Source organism: Amblyomma mixtum, chromosome 1, assembly GCF_055824585.1.
Source record: "Amblyomma mixtum isolate Tamu chromosome 1, ASM5582458v1, whole genome shotgun sequence".
Taxonomy (NCBI): domain Eukaryota; kingdom Metazoa; phylum Arthropoda; class Arachnida; order Ixodida; family Ixodidae; genus Amblyomma; species Amblyomma mixtum.
This window is the reverse complement of record NC_143012.1, coordinates 78,161,978-78,184,987: the sequence shown is the minus strand read 5'-3', so window position 1 is coordinate 78,184,987 and position 23,010 is coordinate 78,161,978. Positions and strand designations below refer to the sequence as shown.

Below are 23,010 nucleotides of genomic sequence, written 5' to 3'. Positions count from 1 at the left end.
GCAAATAGATTAGAACTCCCGTCTTAATGCATTTAAAAGTGCAGCGCTAATTCATTGTGCTGCAGAACCTGTGGGAATAGTCGCTCTTGTTCTTTTGTTCGTTCTGAAAATTTTTTCTATTTGCGGTCAGTTGGTGCTGCTTAATCATAAGCTGTGGGTGGGTGATGTGAGCTACCACCAAATTTAAAGTGTGCAGCCTTAACCATCCGTCCACCCTGTGTTGAAATAATTAAGCAACAAGTGGGCAGCTCTAGAAACAAATTGAGCATATTTTATTAGAAGGTCGCAGTATCTTTCCTGGTGTCGGTGCAGCACAGTCACTCTACCTGAGGCCCTCGGTTTTCGAGATAACAAAGATACTATATGTGAATGAATCTGCAGTCGATGTTAGCAAAAAGCAATTGCAAGACTGGTGGCTTAGAAGCAGGGCAGTGATATAAAGATACAAGTCAGTCCTTAAAATTGATCGAGCTTAGTAATAGATGCGATTTTGTATTTTAAGAAAGGGGAGAATTTCTAGATACTGGTGTTTGCTAGTGAGAGAAATATTGAGAAAAAGAAGAACCGAGCATGGCGGCACATACAGCCACTCCATTTCAAAGAGGGCACTTCTAACATCCATCCATCCATGTGTGGTACTGTATTGTTGAGAAAATGGAATTATGTCACCAACATCGTGTCACAGCAGGGGGTGTCTGCTGCAGACCGTAACTTGAGTCAGGAAGAGGCACACTTTAATAATTACTAGAGATGTTTGCCTGGTAGTTAACCTCACAGGCTACTCCTGCTTTGTGCACGAGTGTTTTGTGTGTATGTGTGCCCTGTTTCATCTTTTGTTTCACGACAGCTTGAGGTTTGATCAGTGGGTCTACTCGTACTGGCACGCTGGGCCCTGAAGATTGTGTGCGTTTTTTCTGTTTAGTTATTTATTTCCTTGTATCCGTGGGGAGGAGGGTGTTGCAGTGAGCTATTTTTGGGGTTTGTTAGCTTTTTGAGGATGTATGCATGGTGCTGGGCAGGTTAAATTAAATTAAGAAGTTCGCGGGTTCAAGGTGGTTGCAACTGGCGCAAGACAGGGTTAATTAAAGGGTAGTGGGAGAGGAGAGGCTTTGGTCCTGTGTACGTAGTGAAGCTGATGATGATAGTGATTGGTGATCTCAAAAAGCCATGGTATTTTAAATGAAAATTTGTTACTTGAACATTTGTGATCACTAAGACTCCTTTTTTTTTATTCGCATTCCCAAGACAGTGTTCAGCATAAAGTGCCTTCTGGATAGATGGTTTTTGAAACAGCTGCAATCTGTGAGGATGTGATGAACCCTAAAAGAAAATGGGTGGCCTGTCTTAGCCTCCCCATTGCTACTAGTTGGCAGAAGTGTTCCTCTCCTGCATTACTTGGAAAAGCTATTTAGTGGAAAGAAATTGGAGTTTGGAAGCTCATCATATACCCCACGGCTTTCAGGCACATGAGAGAACAGCGCTTTTATGAAAGCCACTATCTCATACTCGTAACTTCTACACTACTGACAAGTTGTGTGGCAAAGTATGTGCATAGTTGATGGAATAGACAGAATAGTATGTTGCAAGATGGAGTACAGATGGCTCTGTCTGATGACTCCCTGCCGCAATCGTGCAGGACAGCAAGCTAATATACAGTGGAATCTTGTTAATTCATGCTCACTCAATTCGTTTTTCCAGTTTATTCGAATTGACGATTCGGTTTTATCAAAAAGTATATTAAAAAGCTACTCTTTAGTTGGAACTCCGTATATATTCGAAGAAATTTTGGTCTCCTTTCATTTAAAGTTAATGAGAGTCGACAGCATCTTTATGCACCATCGAAATTTCAACTGTGGACCTTGGCACCTTGGAGTGCCTGGCAGTGGTGCCACCGACCGTCTTGTTTGAGTCGTCATCTAAATGCATTCTGCTTTTATTTTCTGAACAAACTTGGTTAGCCTGTCATATCTCTGGAATTGTTTCATTGTCAACAGGGACACATTCTTGCCAGAATTAAACACCTTTCTTTGGACTCCAAAGATAAAGAGCACTTTATCACTTGAGGAAGTAGTGATCTTTGAGCTACTGATGTGTTGGGAGGCAAGATAACATGCATGGCACTTTTCGCATCAGATTGAAGGCTGCCTGCCTTGATAGAGCTTCTTTACTAGGCAAGTTGGCTATGTGCAGTCAGAGGTGGTGTTAAAGAGGCACTGAGGGCAAATTGAAATTTACTTGCTTTGACCGATTACTGCTTCCCAGTAAAAACACTTTGTCCCAGGGATGTCCAGACAAGCTCCCAACGTCCAGGTACTGCACTGCACTGGATAAGGACATGCCATGGATGTCCCGTTCAGGGACCTCTCACATAGGAGATCTCAGAGACATCATCTTGGGCTCTGCCTCTGCACAATAGATTCCCAGCTACCATATTCCCAGCTACCATGCTTGCTGTAATGACAGTGAGGCTGCTTTCACTGAACGTGGAGCTTTCATTATCCAGAAAAGGCTATGAAATGTGATACTGGAGTTGATGCCACACAACATTTTCTCAAACTGTAACAGTAGTGACGTCAGTATGTTTTTTTTGTTGTTGTTGTGGGTCTCTGATGCCGGGCTACGTCGTCATTCTTTTCTAGCTGGTGGCCATGGAGCACTTTCCACCATTCGATGTCATGAGTTCAAATCAATTTGCAGAAAAAACGCTAATTTATGAACCCAATTTTCTTGGCAATAAATGAGTCTTGTGCTGCGAAACATACACCAACACAGCTGCAAAGATCCAAGCAGTCAATTTTGACTTTACCCGCAAAAACTGATTAGATTTGACCTCGGTGTCCCGTTAGGTGCATACAAACGTACAGTGAGATGTTAGGACTGGGATTGCATCAGTGTTCTTGCTTGATTCAGGCACATTTTTTGTTGTTGGAAGGGCATAAGGTACAGAGTCGGTCAAAAGTTCCCTGGCCACAGGGTCTACTTTGGAGTGCTACAGTCGGGCAGTTACAACACCACCGAAGCTCAAAATGTCTATAGAGGATAGGAGAAGTATCATTCTCACCTCTGGGAAACTTGATAGCTTTATTGCAATGATAGCTTTATTGTGATCATAAGAATTCTCACCATTTAGGCTGGACTATTATGGTCAAGAGGAAGAAATGGGCTTGGGCAGGGCATGTAATGCGAAGGCAGGATAACCGCTGGTCCTGAAGGGTAACGGAGTGGATGCCAAGAGAAGGCAAACGTAGCAGGGGGCGGATGAGATTAAGAAGCTTGCGGGGATAGGTTGGCCACAGCTGGCAAAGGACAGGGTGAATTAGAAAGACGTGGGAGAGTCCTTTGCACTGTAGTGGATGTAGTCAGGCTGATGATGATGATAATGTCAAAATCATGTAAATACTGTAATGTTTTATATAATGTGCAGGCGTTGGAATGTACTTAGTCACAATGTGAAAATTGGGCAAATTTTTTTCGCATTGTCATTCTGCTTGATGGTGTTGTCTGTGGCACCGTGTAGCACTGATGACTTGAGTGCTCATTGCATCACGCTGTGTCTCAATCTTTGCGCAAGAAGTTTCCGTATAACTCCGTATAACCATATTTCCGTATAACGTATAACTGTATTAATGCCAGCATGGCTTCAGTGCGACGCATGAATAACGTGGTGGGGATGCTTCCTGTGAGGCAGGACACAGCTGGGCAGGCTTACAAGAGACTTGAGGCAGAGTTCGGGCTTTCAGCCATGTATGTCACAACCAAGTGCACTCTATGAATGGCGTCGAGGACTAAGATTTGGAGAAGTTAAGCTGTTTCGCAACCTTGCAATAATGTGATTTGCATGACCTTAATCGGAAATGTTTCAGTAAGATTGTTTGCTTTTTACCCCCTATTGCGGAGTAATTACAACACCCCAAAGGCGAAAAGGCCATAAAAGTTTGAGTTCTTCCATCCCATGGAGGTTTAGAGGTTGAGGGATGTGATAGGTTCCCACTGCATGGTTGTTACATGTGACTGGGGACAAGAATATATTTTAAAAGTAGAAAGCAGGTATTGTGACATTGATATGCAGACAACATAATAACAAGTCACAGTTCTAGCTTGAATAATGCTTTTATCTCAAGTTTATTGTTTAGGCAAAAATTTGTATTTCTAGCAAGTATAAATCTGAGCTTACTACTGATGGTTACTTCCAACACTGCTTTTTTTCCGTGCTCTAAAAAATTAATTTGTTCTTGTACAGACGTGAACACTTGTAGCCCCTCTGCTGTAATGTCCTATGGGATGATGCGGGTAACTAATAAAAAAATATATTGGCCAGCCCCAGTCAACTTTTGTTTTCCAGGTTTTATCATATTTGTTTAAATAATTTTATTCAGGAATAACAATTGCCTTTACATTATCATGGTGAATATGTGCTAGCAGATAAAGAGGGCAGTGAAATTGACCGTAAGATATAATTTCATAGTCCCTTTAGCAGGTTTCGCTGTGAAACGCTCCTGTAGCCAAATTTCACTGCCGAATCCCAGGTGGCTGACATTCATTCATAGGCCTTCACTGCATTGTGCCCTGGAGCTTTGGCACATAGAGGCTCGATAACCAATCAACCCCATCGCTGTATGCTTTGTCACTTGTAGCTTCACATACATAAGTGCTACGTAGTGTTATCGTTAGTATTGATGCGAAAGTGTGCATAATTTCCAATGCCAAGCATGCAGTTCCCACACAGAACAGCATGTTGAATGACAGCCATTCTGGATTAAGTGCTTATTTTAGCTCGTTTGTTCAGATTTCTTCATCCCTTAAAACTATAAACTGTTCCTGCTGTTTTATCTATAGTCCTCTTGTGAACTATTTAAGAAATAAATATGCTTTGTGCCTGTTTCTAATTGTGGGAAATACTATCTTGTTGTCTGTCCTAAGCTTGAGGTGCTTAACACTAGCTGCATAGCGTAGTCAAATCTCTTTCCAACATCTTCCTTCATATGGACGAGTGAGGAAGGCCTGAGTTAAGTTTACCACCACAGAAAGTCACCTCCTTCACGCCGTGACATCGCGAAGATGCGGTGGTGCTGATGTCAGTAGCGACTTTCGCACTGCGGGCTGTCTAACGTACGTTTGTAGTGCCCTCACGCACATTGTCGTGGAAGCGTTCAGACTGGCCCTCATAGCTAGCACTTTAGTTCTGGCTGTGAAAGAAAATGAAATTAAGAATGCATGGCCCATGCCATGCATACGAGCACAGCATCATTGCAGAACTGTTCTAGAAGCCTGCAAAGCTGGTCGCCTTTCCCTGGCATGGTGCCGCCTCACCCATTGACTCTGGCCTGACAAATGGCCACACTTGTATAGCCTGCCACGCCCAGGCAGTGTTCCACACAAGACTACACCACGTAAACAAGACGTTGCAACAACTAAGCTCTGCTTGCCATCATTCACTTGCAAGACCGTATAGATGTGGGCCGGCCAGGTTGAAACGCTCTTCCACCTTCAACGCATGGACTTGGAGACTTCCTGGTACCACCACGATTTCAACCCTGTTTCGTGAGGTGGCTTATGAGAAGGCAGACATAATTGCTGGACCACTGGATGACATCATTGCACAACTGACTAAAGCGGAAGCTCCTGGAATGCATAATGGCATTGCAAAGCATGTGCCTCCAGCAGTTCACTGCCAAAGAGCTCTGAGCCCTCTCCTGTGATCATCTACATGGCAGCTCATTGGTGCAAGCAACGTGAGCGCATGGAGCATGCTTTATATTTATTTGTTTGAGTAGTTTGCTTCCGGTACCTCGAAAACCCTGTGGTGCGGGTTTCAAAGAGAGATTGGCTGATAAAAGAAGATAAGTTGTTTGATGGCAGCGTTGGAAATGTGCAGTGAAGGATGGCGTTTATGGGAAGATCTCTCCGGTCGATGGCTGTCTTTACGACGAGAGGTTTGCCGAAGGAGTTGCTCCTGCTGCATCTGTGTCAGCCTGCCTGATGTACCTTGGCCACTGCGGAGGACATGACCCCTGAGCCTTGATATGATGTCTGTGAAATGTCTTCTCCACCAATCATCGCAATCATCAACACCAGCGGCGTCGGCCATTTCATGGTCAGAGGCATGGACTGAAGAGCTTGCTTCTTCCGTTGACGCACTCCAATCATCGTCCTATGGCCAGCACCAGTTGGTGCCGTTCCTTGTCTGCAAGCAGCAACTGCTTGCACTCTTCAAGCAGCTCACCATTATGCTGTTTTCAAAATGCTTAGCATTTGGAACTCCAGCTGGTCAGGAAACAAAGCAGGATCACTGATGGCAACGTGTGACGTCTGTCTTCAGCCCAGTCACCTCTTCATTAAAATGTACACCATCTCTGGCATGTCCACCAAGCCTAATAATTAGAGTTCCAGGCCACAGGGACCAGTTCTGCGTGCAGTTAATTCATCATCAATAGCCAAGAACCGCTGGAGTTGCTGATTGCAGCTAATAATTGGATACAGTAAAAAGTGCAAGTTTGGTTGTTCATGTTCGGTTTTAATGGTTATTCTACGACTGCAACAAAACTAGGTAAACGTGCAGGATTTGGTCTTGTAGAAGTTAATTGCACTGAAGAATTTTTAACATTTGATTGTTGGATTTGCCTGAAATGAAGAGCCTTGCATTTTGCTCGCTCGCATCGTCTGTAATCAGGTGCTCCTTGTTTCTTGGCGCCACCCATCATGAAAGGTGATAATTGTAGAAAGTATTCTGTCCGCTGGCCATTTGCTGTAGGGGGACCCCCCCGCTCTTTTCGTTCACAGGATAGTTAGGCAGCTACTACTGATTGGGGCAGTGGTATATGAAAAATACATTTTCATAGCTGTAGCTGTACAAGGGATGTTGACCAGTTTTGCAATGTTAGGTGTCTGCACCTGTGCACAGGATAACCACAGTGGCTCTCATGCGACCCCATGATACAGTGTCACAACAGCACTTGCTATAATACCCTAGCTGCTGCCATGATCTGTCAGTCAATGGTACGATGGCCTGTGACAAGTGTCGCATAGTCGTGCCAAGCATCGTACCGTAACGCGCCACACAGTCTCTCGTTATTACGACAGAGGTCCTAATAGGCACTGGAACTCCCTGGGACATCCTTTGGATGTCCATGGGAGTTTTAGTGTGCATTAGGTTGGTGCTTGGCTTGAATCGAGTTTCTGCATGAGCTGAAATTCACTGCTTCTTTGATGGTCTTCTGGAAGTTTTTTTGTTTTGGACGCCGCTTTTCTACAAGTGTTTCGCGTCTAGCGACGCAGCTGCTGGCATCTCCTGCCGTTCCATTCTACATGAAATTCAGTGATGGTGACTGCTGCGATCCACACACTGCAGCCACGTAGACATTGGCTGTTTAATCTTGCAGGAATTAGGGAGTTTTCGTCAAATTACGGCAACTAACACAAGTCAGGGGTCGTGGCTTGAAAATACCTGTGTTAAGTTTTTGTTGTGGCACAAGTGTCAGTTTCAGAATTGTGTGTACAAGCCTTGATGTGTCAACACAGATATTTGTACTGAACCAGCGGTTGTTGCTCGTATCTTATTCATATGTTTCGTTTGATATTGTCCTTTAATAGCTCTGAGGCCGATGCTATCACTGACCTAATTCATGTAGCCTGAAAAAATGGTGAAACTGACTTGTTCATAAAACAGCTTTGATATATAGCATGAATTTTTCAAAGGTTACATCTATTTTGAGCCTGGTTTTTCGGTGTTGAGTAATAGAACTCTCAATAAAATAATTGTACATTCAAACATCTGTTTTCTTACTAGTATTAAGGACCAGAGGGAGCTATAACAAACAAAGATACTTGATTACTGATGCAACCGCTAATGGATTGTTGTGCCATTGTTGTGTGTACAAAAAAGTGCTAGCTACAGCTGCTTTTGTGGTGTACATCAACTTATCGATTTTACAGAGACAACGGAGGCCTGCATGCTTAACTAAACAGCCCTAGTGAATTCTCTGGCTTACCGGTCAGCTAATCAGCAGTTATGTTCCTCTACTGGCAAAAATCTTTCCCAGCCCAAATGGTTTATGGAACAATTTCCAGTTGGTTCCAGATGGAACCAACTGGGTTCCAGTTGGTTCTAACTGGAACCAACTGGAAATTTTTCCATAAACCAGTTGAGCTGGGAAAGATTTTCGCATTTTTGTTAAGACTCATTCTTTTCACTGTATTCATTTTTGTTTCCTGCACTTGAAAATAACTGTTATGAACGATCGTTGTTGTATGTTTGTATTGCATATGGAAATCAGGACAAAAGCTAATGATACGTATTACTGACAGTGCTTTCAGCTTTCTCGGAAGCTACGCTTAACAGACGACTTTTATTTAGCCAAGTAATTGCGACACAGTTCAGTCTACTACCAATCTTGTACCATAATCAGTGCCTCATCTCGGTTCTAAATAAAGCAGTGTATCTGTTTGCACAGCAGTAGTATGTTTTCTTGACGAACAGTTATAGGTATCATGTTGTTACAAGTTAGCAGCTTCGCCACATCCTTAACTGGTGCTGTCACAGGCTGCTTAGCCGCAGTTAAGCCAGAACAGCTGCTAGCTTACCAGCCCGGCATCACATGTCCGGCGTCTGTACCCAGCATTCCATTCAGAATGTATGGCACAGCTAGGGAGAGGTGCCTCCAAGGCCAGTGGCCAGAGTCGGACTCGTCTCGGCTTGCTGCGGCTCGCAGGACGACCCGGGGGCAATGACGAATGGGCGCCCATTGTTCTTTGCAGCGAGGTGTCTCTCTGAAATGAAGGAAGATTTCCTGGAGCGACAAACAATGGCCTTTGTCTTTGACAGCTCCAGAAGCAGTGGTAAGGGAAGGCTTTCGATTGGACGACTGTCCTCTTCCCTCTCCCCCCCTCCCATCTCAGTGCACACCCCCACCCCCACCCCCCCCACCCCCCTTTTGCCTCACGATACCTCCGCATGGATATATGGCACCTCTCTTCAATGCCCGAGGGTCACAGAATTTGTTTTCGTTTGTCTCGCTGTTTTTTTCTTGTTTTCCCGCCTCCATTCTTCTTTTTGTTTTTGTGGTTGGTGGTTTGCGTGGTGATGGCCGCCGTTAGCCCTCCACAGGGTGCTGTAATTGTTTGCACCGTGACTGGCTGGTCTGTCACTTTTTTCTTGCGAGACCACTTCCGCGGCGGAGAAGATGTTGAGCACGAGGTTGAAGCTTTATCCTTTTTTTTTTTCTCTGTGGCATTGACTGTGGTATTCGTGTTGAGGCTTTGCATGATCTGCCTGTGTGGTGTCGGGAACATACGTGTGAGGAAATGCCAGCTCATCGATGCGGATGCATAAGTGCATGTCGTGCGGTGAGGTTGAACGTTTGTCCACTGGCACCCTTTTGCTGAGCGAGTTGCCAATACAGTTGCTTCTCTGGGTAATGAGTGATCGCATTGCTAGGCAGACAGCTTATGGAGTTTGGAGGTGTTTTCAGCACCTGCAGTGTAGTTGGTGTGCACAGCTTCATTCTTGCAGTTTTTCACGAGAAAGGATTGAAGATCGGGTAGTTTCTGGAAGGATACAAGAGAGGGCAGCCATTTGTTCATCAGTAGCTACTTGAACATTAGGCATCATTCTGTGTGCCGAGAGATTGTAACATGGGCACGCTTAAGCTTGCTGCATTGCCGTTGTTTTCGTATTGCATATTCTTGTACAGGAAACTTGCAGGATGGTAACGAGGGAAAAAGTACTTAATTAGTGCATTCTTTTTCCGACGCTGTTTGATGCATACCTATGCATACTAGCTACACTCTCTTGGGGCTCTTCTTTTACACTCAAAAGTGCTAGTATTCTCCAGGGCTAATGCTATGTTTGAATCAGACGCATCCTTAGGCTGAGAGTATATTTTGACCAGGTGCTTGCTTCAAGAAACTGAGTTGGCCTCTTGCACAGCTCAGTGGAAGATCAGTTCTCCTTTGAAATTGAAGAAAACAGGCAACAAATTGTTTGGTCCACTATTGCCTTGTTCTGTGTACCATCTAACTAGTGCTGGCTTTCAGCCTACGATGTTCCAATGTTTCAACAGGAAGGAGTACATATATGACCAAGGAAAGTGCGGAGCTGTGTCCAGTGTTTGTGGATCACATGTGATATCGATGCATGTAGGCAAATTTTTAAGTGTGTGTAAAAACATGGGCTTTGTATTTGCGACAATGGCTAGTTACTGATGCTTGCCCGGTGGTTGAATTCATAGAGGAGGTGGTTAAAATCACCACCTGTTTCATTTACCATATCTATTGCCATTTGAGGAGGCCTAGGTTTAACTGCAGTTGCTTGTGGTCGTTGAACTGATTTGCTGTGTGCTTGAGAACAAAGTGAACTGAAAACACACGGCAGTGCTTGTTCACGTACAAATGTCTTTCAGTTTGTGCCTCAAGGGTGTATGTGTCAAGTAGTTCATAGGGTGTCTTAAACTATTTTGCTGCACAGGGTCCGTTCTGCAAGCATCCAACGGGGGCCAGACGGTGAAATTGGAGCCACCGTACTACGGCTACGCGTCTCCTCCGGATCCGACTCCGGCTTTGCAGCCGGCTTCTGTTGGGGCGGGGCTCCTGCGTGCGGCCAGTCCGGGCGAAGGGGCGCCGCCACGGTGCAAACGGCTGCGGAGGCTGCCCTCCGCCGAGGAGGACGCTGCTGCAGCCGGCGGAGGTGGAGCGGCGGGACACTTCTATGCCAGCCCCTGGCCAGACGTTGACCATGGTGTGCAGTAGTTATTTCATCTCAGTCAGTTTCTATGTGTTTCCAGGTGACCTCCTTATTAAAAGGTAGAGGGCTGTTATCAGGATGCATTAACCCATAAGATGCGTTAAGAAGGGAACAGTTTGACAACAAAAATTCTTGGAAAGTGAAGTTGAGAACAGATGTTCAAAAAATGGGTGTCTGATTCAGCTCGGTCTTGAAAGATAAGATAATCTAAACTTTTATAGTTGTGGCCAGCCATTGAACGTTGTACTGAGTAACTATTTTATTTCAGTTTATTCTTTGATTTCATGGGAAACAGGTAGTAAATACCCTTAATTGAGGGATTTCCCAGTAAAGAAAGTTACGTCCCAGGGATATCCCATAGATATCCTGTGTGGGCGATCAGTATTCCTCAAGGTTCAACCGCACTGGAAAGGCTCACTGTAACAAAACCACACTGCCTCATTAGAACAGGAGGTGTCTTCTTTGGTGTGTTACCTGGCGACCACCTTATATGTATATCCTCATCAGACATGAGCACATTAAAGATCCGCAGATGGTTGAAATAGCTGGAGGCCTCCACTTCGACGTCCCTTATAGCCTGAGCCACTTTGGGGCATTAAACCCCATGAACCCATATCCCTGAGAAATGTGAAAATATATTCTATGTATAACTTTATGCCTGCTGACTGTGTGATCTAGGGCGATCCCTTCCATATCCACACGGGATTTTATAGGGATATATCAGGGACACATTATATTGGGTCTGTATGTTGTTTTTCTTCTTTGTCAAAGTCTTGTACTGCACAGATATTAACTTGAGAGAAAGCAGAGAGGGCAGGTAGTGCACCAAGGCACATATTTCACATGGCTTCTTTGCTTTCGTGATCATTCATTGACACACAGCACACCATTTCCTACACTTGGCATGAAATAGGCCTAACATTTGATCCCTTCGTTTACTTTCTGTGAGAAACATCGCTCCAGAAACATCAGACAGGTGACTATAAAAGATGCAAGCAGACACTCATTTGCCGATCATAACACGCACATAGTGTTGGTGAATGACGCTTTTCATGGAAAAGGCTAAAAAAGAGAGTGTATACATGCATGTCAGACCAGTCTCACGTTGCCATGCTGCGCAGGCGCCATTCTTATTACCCCATCCAACGCTGTGGCATTGCCAGAGAAACAGACAGGCTTTTTTCATTACTCAGCCTTAGCTCGCGAGCTTAGATGAAAATTTTCACATGTGTACATGTGCGCCACGCCAGCCGCAAGGCACGAAACTGGTGTTCTGTTACTACTGCCTCTACTGCATAGTCAACGTGATAGCTGCATATCGCGAGGTGAGCACTGGCCTGATGTGACCGCATGAGGACCTGATGATTGACACTTAAGGACATTTTATTTTTTCACACTACCGTGACAAGTCGTATTATTGAAGTTGAGCAAGCCAGTGCGTTAGCTGCAGATCTGTTATGCTGAAACAGAGCCCATGATGTGATGTCCCTGGAATCTTTTATGTGGGATGTCTCTGGGACATCCACAGCATGTCCCCGTCAAGTGCAGTACAGTACCATGACATTTGGAGCTCTTTCCGATATCCCCGGTATTAGGGGTTTTCGCTGAGTCAATGGTTTTCTGGGCACTCTTGCGTGAGCACTACTTAAAAAAGGCAGAAAAAAAACGTTTGAAGAATGGTAGGAAGGAATTCGGGCGAAAATCATGAACTGAAAAAAACTGGTTTCAACTAGTGTCAACTGGTATTGTCCAGTTAATTGGTCCTAGTTGGCCTACTTGTATTCAAGTTGGCCTTTATTTATTGCTTACTGATTTTAATGACAATGACCTTACTTTCACTCTAACACTGTACTGTAAATGCTGCCTGTTCCACCAGGTACTCACTGATGATACAATGGGTACAAGCTTCCCCTGGCCTAGCGCACAGCTTATCTGGGGTGAAACCATGAGAAGTCGGTCTTTGACCTTTTTAGATGAAAATATCTTGTGCATGGCGCTCTTTGGCCAAAGCTGCCCTTGCATCATAGAAATTCATCGTCGTTGTCATTTATTGTAACTGTTCTTGTTTTGGGCCCAAGGACCAATGAGGCTATGCTAGTCAAGGTTCAACACATTGGAAAGACTCACTGCGTGAGTAACAAAAACATACTCCCTCAAAAGAACAGGAGTTGGCTTCCTTGGTGTAGTTCTTGGTCACCATCTTATGTATATCCTCATCACCTCAGCAGTAAAGTTTGTCAGTGTTAATCAAAATATGTATTTCTGAATTCTTTGTGTCCCCATGAACACAGACAACATATTTCCTTGCATAGGTCGGATTTCTTTTTTTTTTCCTTTCTTCATTGCTCTTAAACAGTTTTTTATACTTTCAGAAACATGCAACAAAATATTGCTATGCATATTTAGGTGAATACATACACGGAAGAATACATATTTAAGTGAAAATCAGAAATAGAGTCGTGGTGAAGCCTGAGAAACTGGGCAGTTATTTGGTCACTGGAATCACGAATATCGGATTGAGTTGAAGCAACCAACTTAAAAGGCTGTTCAGAATGCCCCTATTGGTATACAGTTCTTCAGAAGGTGACTGCTTAGGGTCATAGTGAGTACTGTGTGACGTCTAGGGTCACTTAGACTGCAGAACTGATGCTTTTTTTTTTAAATGCTGTAAAAGACAGTTTTGCATTGTGATGCATGCAGGGTCAGGAAAGGACATGTGCCTTCCTCTCTAGTGCCGAAAATTTGCAAGATGGCACATATGTTAAGCTGATGCAAGTGTCCGCATTAATGCATAGTCTTAGTGAAAGAGAACGCAGGCTGTTTTCTTTTTCTTTTTGTTTGAGAACCACTTCAAGCTAGAACAGAAGTTTCCACGGTGGCCACTTCAATCCTACACAACCCTTGTCAATTGGAATCCAGAAATTGCTTTTTTTTTAAGCTGCAGGTGAGAAGAAAAAAAATTCTGATGATCTAATGTCACTATCACGAGGTGACATTTGCGAAGTACTGTGTGGGAATGCTGGCACAGTTTCAATGTAACAGCTAAGTTCGAACTGCATGGGCTTCTGGGGGAGCTATAGAACAGGACTGGTTCATGAAAACGTAGCGCACTCATTCAGTAGCAAAAGATGCATTTATTGCTGGGAAACTTTTAATTAAAAATGAATATTTTTCTCCCACCATTCACTTAAAATTCATAGCATTGCTGATAACATCAAGAGGAACATGGATTCTGTGATCACTGACTAAAAGTCAATGGCAGTGTGCATTGCCATGGGGATTGGCATACAAAAAAGAAAGATCATTCACATCACCTCATTGAAATCGTGAAAAAAATTGGTGAGGATAACTGCATTGCATTTTTTGGTGTTTTCTACCTTATAAAAACTTCATTTTTAGTGGAATAAGCCTCCTTTTCATTATACTGCAGTAATCAGTCGATACGGGCCAACTTTTAATGTGGTCCGAGTGCCCCGCTAAGTCTTTCACTTTTCTAATGGCAACTGTCAAAGTGAATTTATGTGAGGTTGTCCCAGTTGTCCCACGGTTCTGGTTGATATTACATTCAAATCCGGGGGGGATCAGCTGTAACCCAATGATTATTAAACCTCCCCTGGATGTCCCACAGATGTCTAGGATGTCTTCAGGATGTCCAAGGCATGTCAGTGTCTTTTCGGAATGTGTTAGCACATGACTGAGCTCTGCACTCTTTGAAAAGCAATCCATGGCATCTGTTCACTGCCAGGGTAACAAAATACTTAACAGTAATAGAGGGGAAAGTGCATAGCAAAGAAACACATATTAACTATAACAACGGAATGATACAGGAATGATAAGATGTGTTATAGTAAACATAGAATACTCAAGGCTTGCTTTTTTTTATGCAAGGAACACAGCTGATGGGGGGATTTTCTTGTTTTGAAATGCAGCAGAAACTGCAAAGGGTAGCAAGGAATTGAAAGTAAAGGAAAGGGTTAGCAATATTATCTAAAAGTTTCCAGAAGCTAATAACTGTCTGGTATAAACTGACTGGCCCTGCTTCGGTAGTTTTAGTTCTGAACAACAGAAAACGCTTATCAATCGGTGCTCAAGTTGCATGATTAGCACATTTTCTGCATGAAAGGAGAGAGTATAGTGGTCATGTGCAATTAACAAAGGTGGCAGAGTGGTCAAGGTGATACCAGGGAAAAGGTTTGACACACTTTTTCCTAAGGAATACAAGGAGGCGATCCTGATTCCATACTTTCAAGGTGAGTGGCTCTCACAAAGCAGTCATACTTACTAGGCAGGCTTATCTACACAGTCTCACATGGGCTGGTGTGCATGCAGAAAAGTGGGTTTGAAATATTGTGGTATTCTCAGCTGTGTTGCAGTGAACTCCTCTTGATATGCCTGTAAAACAGCTTTGTCAAGTATTTCACAACCAACCTTGCCCTTGACTGCTGAGCAGTGCACAGTAATTGTAACGTACCATACAATTAGGAGACAAGGCTGGACGCCCTACTTGACAGACAGAAAGTAATTGAGAAAATGATTGTGTAAGCAGCTGAGTAGCCACTTGCTGAAGGCTTACTTTCTATTGTAACTACTGGTCATGTTCTTGTACACAGTTTGCACAAGTTTCTTGGGAACACTAGTGAAAAGTTTACAGGGGACTGTTGTTAACTGATGCTCGCTTAATTTGAACTGCTTGTTTATTTAAATTTATCGTATCAACATCAAATATACTCAAAAGCTATCCTTAATTCAAATAAATTGTCAATCCAAACTGCTTGTTTATTTAACTTTATTGTATCACCATCAAATGTATTCCGAAGCTGCTCTTAATTTGAACAGATTGTCAATCCCCTTTGAATATGAGATATTGGGAGTTGACTGTCATAGCTGTATCGGAATTGAGCACTGTTACAGAAATGAGACCGCCTTTCTACAATCACTGCAGTAGTTGTGGCGTTTTCCTTTTGCATACATATCCTGACCAGCGTTCTGGTTCTGCACGGTACTTCAATCGCTGCAGTAGTTGTGATTTTCCTTTTTTGCATACATATCTTGACCAGCGTTCTGGTTCCACGCGGTAATGTAGGGTTGTGGATGCTGGAATGCTCTTTTTGTTTTGCTTGTTTTGCTGGCCAGTTTGTTTTCCTAACGCGTGGTTGGCATGTTTGCTCTGACGACGAGCGTTGCCTGGCCCGCTGCCGCGGTGAGTTTTGTTTGCTGCATGCCTGTGTGGCCTGTGTGTGTGTTCCCTCCAGGGCCCCTGGGTGCCTCGCATGCCAAAATAAAGATGGAGGCATTCGCCCTGAGCAGAGCCGACCCCAAGCCAGCGCATCCGCGTGAGTACTGCCCGAGCACCGTGGCCTGATAGCGCAGTCATTTTTGTTGACCTTTCCCTGTTTAGTCGCCCGTCTTCATCCATGCATTAAAGGTGCACTGAAGAGGAACCTGAACTGTTATTTTTATCGCTGAAACTTGATCTACACGTTCCAAGCGTTCTTTGAAACTTCGAATTATTGCCCTGTGCGGCCGATTTCCCTGATTTAAATCGGATCAACGTCAGGCTCCCGCCTTTCTTTTTTTGATTTTTTGAATCCCCCCAAACGGTGGGAGGAGTCTACCAACCTTTCACCCAGTCCCGTGGCGGCTTGCCGCCCTGCCATCGGCGGAGTGATACATAGTGATCGGCGAAAGCAAGGAGTCCACGCGTATTTTTATTTCCTTGGGCCTTATTTGCAGCTATCTAGTCTCTGACTAGACCTATTCATTTACGGAAACCTAAAAAAAACAATATAAAAGCGAGAGCAAAGTCGCCACGCGACTGCCTGAAAGCCACGCCATGCGTTGGTCGACTCCCCCCATCGTATGCGGGGAATTCAAAAGAAAAAAAAGTGGGGCCGTACGTTAATCCGATTTAAATTGGAGAAATTGGCCGCACAGGGCAAGAAATCGAAGTTTCTAAGAACGCTGGGAACGTGTAGATCGAGTTCCCGTGGCAAAAAGAAGAGTTCAGATTCCTCTTCAGTGAACTTTTAATGTGTGCTTAGAAGCAGTGCAGAACAGTTTTTCAAATAACAGACTGGTAGTGCAGAGCACATGATAATTTTTTTTCCGCTATTGTATTATTTGGTGTATCAGCTTTGCAAGCTTATGGAAAGTTGAGCTAGTTCCATTTAGTCCATGTGGATTAGACAGCAGTACTTGTGATTAATGTTTTCTGTACCAAAACTTAAAGAAGCCAAGAGGTGCTTGTAACAGTTTAGAATGATCTTTTAGCATGTGCATGCATTTGAGAACTGCAGTAATGGAAGTTCATAGAGGAGGTAACGGAGGTTTATCAAGTGCAGGTAAGAAGGTGGAATAACAGAATCGATTTACAGTAATGCTGCAGAAATTGGGCAGTGCCTGCTGGGATATGAAAAATTTCTGGGGCATGAAACCTGTTCAGACCTCTGAAACTTATAAATCTTAAAAGGAAGGAAGGATTTTAGGAAGATGCTAGACACTGACTGCAGTTTTGCTGAAATTTTGTTACTGTGTTGTCAGTGGTGATGCTTAATACTAACAGTGCACTATATTTTTTTAGTTATGTGGCTTCAGTTTATGAATATCAGTGTAATCGCACATCATCATTATTTGTGATGTCTGTGGTGCTCCTTTTGTGCACATTGGACAGTGAATTACTGGATGATCATATCAAGCACTGACATCTAAGTCTGAAGCCAAAACAGCATGCTCTGCAAATGAATCAACTAGCGCCTGTGTTGTTGGTGCGTGTTCTCTCCCCTTTTGTCCGTCGTCCTGGTTTTGCGCTACTTGTATGTTATGGATCAGTACCGACTTGCCCAAAATTCCACCCTGCAAATGGACGCAAGATGCAACTGTTTGGTAATAGGGAAACTCCCATATCTTTTTATCTCGTGAATGTCAGATTGGCATTGGTTTTGGGACATCCCTTACCTGTTGTTGTGGGCACTTAGTTTCTTTTACCACCTTAAGGATGTACAATAGGAGACAAGTCTCCAGGACATACAAGCTACCACCGAGGCCAGTATCTATGTTGTTAAACTACTGCTTGAGACCACCCTAGCTGAGGTGAAATTCAGACTGTCATGCTGTAATGTGTCATAATGAGATGAAGCGGTCACTGAAAAAAATTACACCTATGCACAAAGAATGTTTTTCATGTGTCCTCAGCAGTACGTGTAAAACTTATTGACATTAGTTCCTTTCATGCAGTAGCACACTCCTTAGCCAACTACATACCATCACTCTTGCCACATTTATTGTACATCAATTGTTAACTGCTTGTTTGACACATTTCACCATATTCCTTCTCAGAAGGAGTCAAAGAATTGTAATAAGAAAGGGTGTCAGGTTGAGAGACAGTGTATCTGCTAACTGCTCACTGCATGCTTACAAGAGATAATTGTGAGGTTTGGATTGGGAACACCAGGCAAAAGACTTCATGAACACATTATTGATCTTTGGTTTGCTTATGATCATATTGCCTACGTAATCCGGGGGATGAATTGCAGTGCGTCCTTGAGTGTATAAACGCATACATATCTGTGGTAGGCTGAAAAGTTAATACGAAGACAATTAAAGTAGTTTTCAACAAGGGTGCACATGTGAGCTAGATGGTGTAGGTTCAAGAACATGTTGCACAACAGAGCACTGACATGGGACACAAAAAGAGGAGACATAACAATCTAGGAAAGCAGCAACAGTTTATGCTAGTGGATTATAGGGTCCAAGTAGTGCCAGTAGAACCACACCGTGAGAAAGAAGTTATGAGGTGAATAAGAATGGGTGACAGGGAATTTAGCAGGTGCACTGTCATCAAATGCAGCGAATTACTAATATATACCTACCAATGGGCATCAGGAGTAGAGTATGCGTCAGTTGAATCCCACCAATACTAAAGTGTGGAGCTAAACCTGGAGGCTAACAAAAATCTTGGAACTGTAATGTGGACAACACTGTGGTCTATGGAAAGGAAAGTGATAAGGGAGGGACAGGAAGGGAGTAACGTGGAGAACAGACTTCGGTTAATGATGTCTTGGCAAAATTAACAGCTTAAGTAGGATTGGGGAAGAACACTTAATGCAGAGAACATACATCCTATGGTCCAGTTGTGAGTGTAACGAAGTGTATTCTACGAGGGAAAAAAATGTCGCTGAAGGGTGGCCATAAGTCACTTGGGGAGCTGATGTTCGGGGGAAGTTTGCAGGGATAAAGTGGCCGCTGCTGGCACCTGACAGGGTTAATTGGAGAGATGTGGGAGAGGCCCTTGTCCTGCTGTGGATGTGGTTAGGGGGACAATGATTATTGCCACAGTGGGATTTTAGGTGCTGTGTGTATCATCTGTATTCCTGCATGGCAAGTGAGTGGAGTGAGAGATTTGATATAGCACTGTGAAGGAAGAGGGAAGGCATAAAATTCTGGGTAAGCTTCAAACACATGTCAGCATTACGGGTGTGCAAATATCAAATTTTTCGAATACGAATCGAATACGAATACTTGGCTCCGAATATCGAATCGAATATCGAATAATCAAGGACAGACGCATTTAATCACTACAAAACATTTATTTGGGCACCCAAGAACATCACAGTTCAACTATCGATGATTAAATGAACACAAAAGGTGTGTGTGGCTGCACAAAAAGTATCAAAGTCTCGAACATTATTCTTAGAAAAGTGGAAATATCAGAGAAGATGGCTAGTACACAGCATTGATTAAGGCTAGCTTGCCATCAGCACAAAAGCGCGTTGCTGGGATGACGTAAAAGGTTGTCGTGAAGGAAAACCAGCTGCACCACATGGTCAGGCAGAAGTAGTTCCCTTCTAACTGAAACGACTCCTCCAGCCACAGAAAATGCTCTCTCACATGGCACTGACCTGGCACGTATTGCGAGGTACTTCGTGCACAGCTCTGACTATACCAGCTTCGTAGGTATAGCCACAAAAAAGCTCACCAGCGCAGTCAGCTACGGCATGGCCCTTGGAGGAAGAAAGAATTTTCCTTCCGTGTAGATGCCGCCATGTTGTTATGTATCTGTCGATAGGGCTTGCGGATGGAAATGAACGCCGGGGCTCACAATGAATATTCGGCTAGATACGAATATTCGCGTCGGGTCGAATATTCGAAACAACACGAATACTTGGATTTTGAATCGAATTCGAGTACTAAAAATATAATATTCGAAATATATTAGAAAATTTCGAATATTCGCACACCCCTAGTCAGCATAAACCCAATGGACAGTGAAACCCCACTGGGCATTAATGGACGTCCACAGGACGTCCCACACGTCCCCAGGACATCCAAGGTAGCTTCAGTGCCCATTGGGAAGGCTTTGTGGTATGTGACATGTTCCATTACGAGATGCCTTGATCATTTCCTCAAAGCTGCTGATTTCAGCGACAATGCTTCCCTTTGTAGTAGCATTTAAGAGGCCACAGGTAAAAGGTAAGAGGTCTGAAAATGGGTTCCATGCATCTTGCAGTCTGTTCCAAAGGTCATGATGTTCCTGCTTGCAGACTGGGTGTATACTTGTCCTCTGGCATTATCTCGAGCAGGCAGTCAGGGCTTGGAGATGAAGTTCAAGTAGCAAGAACTGCTGACATTTGAACTGCTGACAGTTATTTCCCTATTTGTTCCTTTGTGCACAGGTGTGGCGGGTGGTGCTGGGAGTCCTCTGGGAGCGCCACCTCTTGGCGGGCCCTCGTACTACCTGCACCCGGCGGGGAAGTACCAGGAGAACGGCGACACCTTCTCCGACTTTGTCAACCTCGTCTGCCAGGAGGCACACAACTCCGGCACGCAGGTGTGTTGACTCTCCCTTTGGGCCGAGTCAGGTGACACATTGCACCATGTCATGTCACGTGCGTCACATACTGTCACACGCTAGACCACATGTCTTGTTATGATGCTTGCAACGATGCCATGGCATAGTCTTGTGCTTAGTCACACCCTGTATATAATGAACACAGATACTACCATTTACTGGTCATACCGAACTGTACCTAAATTTTTTTTCACAAATGCATGTAATTGTTACCCTTTGTATTGAATGCGGTTTGCCATAAAACGGATATGTCGAACTGCCGTGCCGTAAGCATGTGCCCGCTTGGGTGGCAGGCAGCAGGTTTTGCCTCACTACTCGAGTGACGCGGTGCAGCAAGTTTTATAACCGTGGAATGCTGTATCTGGCACTTGTATCTTGCCAGGCAGTCGAGACCATTTTGCACCTCTCACTTCTGTCGATAGTGACAGGAAATTTGCGTCCTGGTCTGTGTTGTAGGTCTCGAGTAACCACCATATGCTCACGTCGACCGTCACAGAGGTGGCGAAAAAGGTGGTTCTTAAGTCCCATTTGGCGATCTCAATGGCAATACCTCAAAATGTCAAATTTATCCTCTGATGCAGTCTTACCTCACCAGTTGGTCATCAAGCTTCTCACTTTTTCTTATGCGATGGAGTATATGGGCTGGCAAAGGCCTTCACTCATCATAGGAGAGACAGTGTACTATATTAGGGACAAAAATGTATGGGACACCCACCTGAAAAGCAGTTCTGTGCTCAACGTCTCATGTCTGCCAGTGATCACCCCATTTAGTCACCACACGTCAATGAGTGTGATTGGCTGGGTTTGCACCTCAGCCATCTTGTAGACTTTTGTCCCCAGTACTACATTGCTTCCCACATAAAATGCATGCTGTTGTCGTTAGACCGCGCTTTTCAAGTGATTGTTCCCGCACGCTTGTCTTATTCTCATTGGATTGTCTGCTGTTTTGTTTATGTGTGTCAGTGGGCTGCACAGAGTGTTATGTTTGCCAAGACAACCCCGTTGGAGTGAGTGACCTGTTGTTTAGCAGTGCACTGATTTGATGTAAACGCTGGTTAATGATATCCTAGTTGAAATCGAGAGGAAGAAGTGGGCTTGGCGCAGCACATGTAATGCGAAGGCAAGATAACCGCTGGTCCTTAAGGGTAACATAGTGGATTCCAAGAGAAGGCAAGCGTAGCAGGGGGCGGCAGAAAGTTACATGGGCAGATGAGATTAAGAAATTTGCGGGAATACGGTGGCCGCAACTGGCAAAGGACAGGGTTAGTTGGAGAGACATGGGAGAGGCCTTTGCCCTGCAGTGGGCGTAGTCAGGCTGATGATGATGATGATGATTTGGCGTCTGCTCCTGACTCTTGCAGGCTAGCCCCGATGCGGGAGTGCGGGGCAGCCCGTCCAAGCTCCCGCAGTTCTACTCGAGCTCTATGCTGCCTCCGCCTCCGCCAGCGCCCATGGCCCGGCCTGTTGCCATCATCCGGTCCACAGGTATGTATACCCCACCCGGCAGTTGACCTGTGATGTGCTCCACAAGTGCAGCAGTTTTTATCATGCCCTATCACTAAGATCCCCACTCTCAGATTTTGCCGGTGTTTCTCTAAAACCTCTCTCCGTGACCTTAACCCTTTCAGGCGCTTTGTACACAACTGTGTATACAGCTTGGTTTGGTTTGGTTTATGGGGTTTAACTTCCCAAAGCGACTAAGGCTATGAGAGACGCCGTAGTGGAGGGCTTCGGAAATTTCGACCACCTGGGGTTCTTTAACGTGCACTGACATCGCACAGTACACGGGCCTCTAGAATTTCTCCTCCAAAAAAATTCTGCTGCCGCGGCCAGGATCGAACCCGGATATTTCGGGTCAGCAGCCGAGCACCATAACCACTGAGCCACCGAGGCGGCTGTGTGTGTATACAGCAAACTCACAGCTTTTTCCAAGAGACTGGTGCACCTAGCAGTGATTTCATTGTTCCATTCGAACTCAGCACCCTTCTTGTCGCAAATAAGTTGGTTTTTTGTGCCATGTAGCGCACGCAGTAAATAGTATTTCACTCAACAGTGAGCTAGGTAGCACTTTGTCCACCATTTTTGTGCAGACGAATTTTGTTGCAAGTGAAAACATTAATTGTTTTTGCTCGATTTCAGGCATAATATGCATCTTTGAAATGCAGAATGATTCTACGATTCCTAGGGTGTTTACCTGACACATGAGAACATTTCGATGTTGCTATTTCTAACAAATCTGGCACTTTGTTCGGAATTCTGCACATTGTTGTAAAAACTTACCCGCTTGTCATTCACTCTCAAAAACTAACAAATTCTCTTTCTTGAGGCCTGAATATACCACTGAGGTGAAAAAAATAACTGATTTCAATAAAACAAAAAATGGCGCCTGAAAGGGTTAATAGTGCTCGGGAAGAACCCTGAGCAA

General features: G+C 44.3%; 1 protein-coding gene across 4 annotated transcripts in view; it reads left to right on the top strand.

Annotated features, from left to right (window-relative positions):
- The window catches only part of NfI (Nuclear factor I), a 67,651-nt gene that overhangs the window by 29,793 nt on the left and 14,848 nt on the right, over positions 1-23,010 (top strand). For 2 of the 4 annotated variants that reach the window (XM_089552775.1, XM_089552784.1), the window contains 5 exons: positions 8,755-8,835; positions 10,463-10,732; positions 15,991-16,071; positions 20,410-20,564; positions 21,947-22,070. In XM_089552775.1, coding sequence (XP_089408901.1) covers positions 8,755-8,835; positions 10,463-10,732; positions 15,991-16,071; positions 20,410-20,564; positions 21,947-22,070 — 711 coding nt within the window. The remainder of the gene's footprint in view (positions 1-8,754; positions 8,836-10,462; positions 10,733-15,990; positions 16,072-20,409; positions 20,565-21,946; positions 22,071-23,010) is intronic. The other 2 variants (XM_089552792.1, XM_089552796.1) reach the window with 2 other exon arrangements.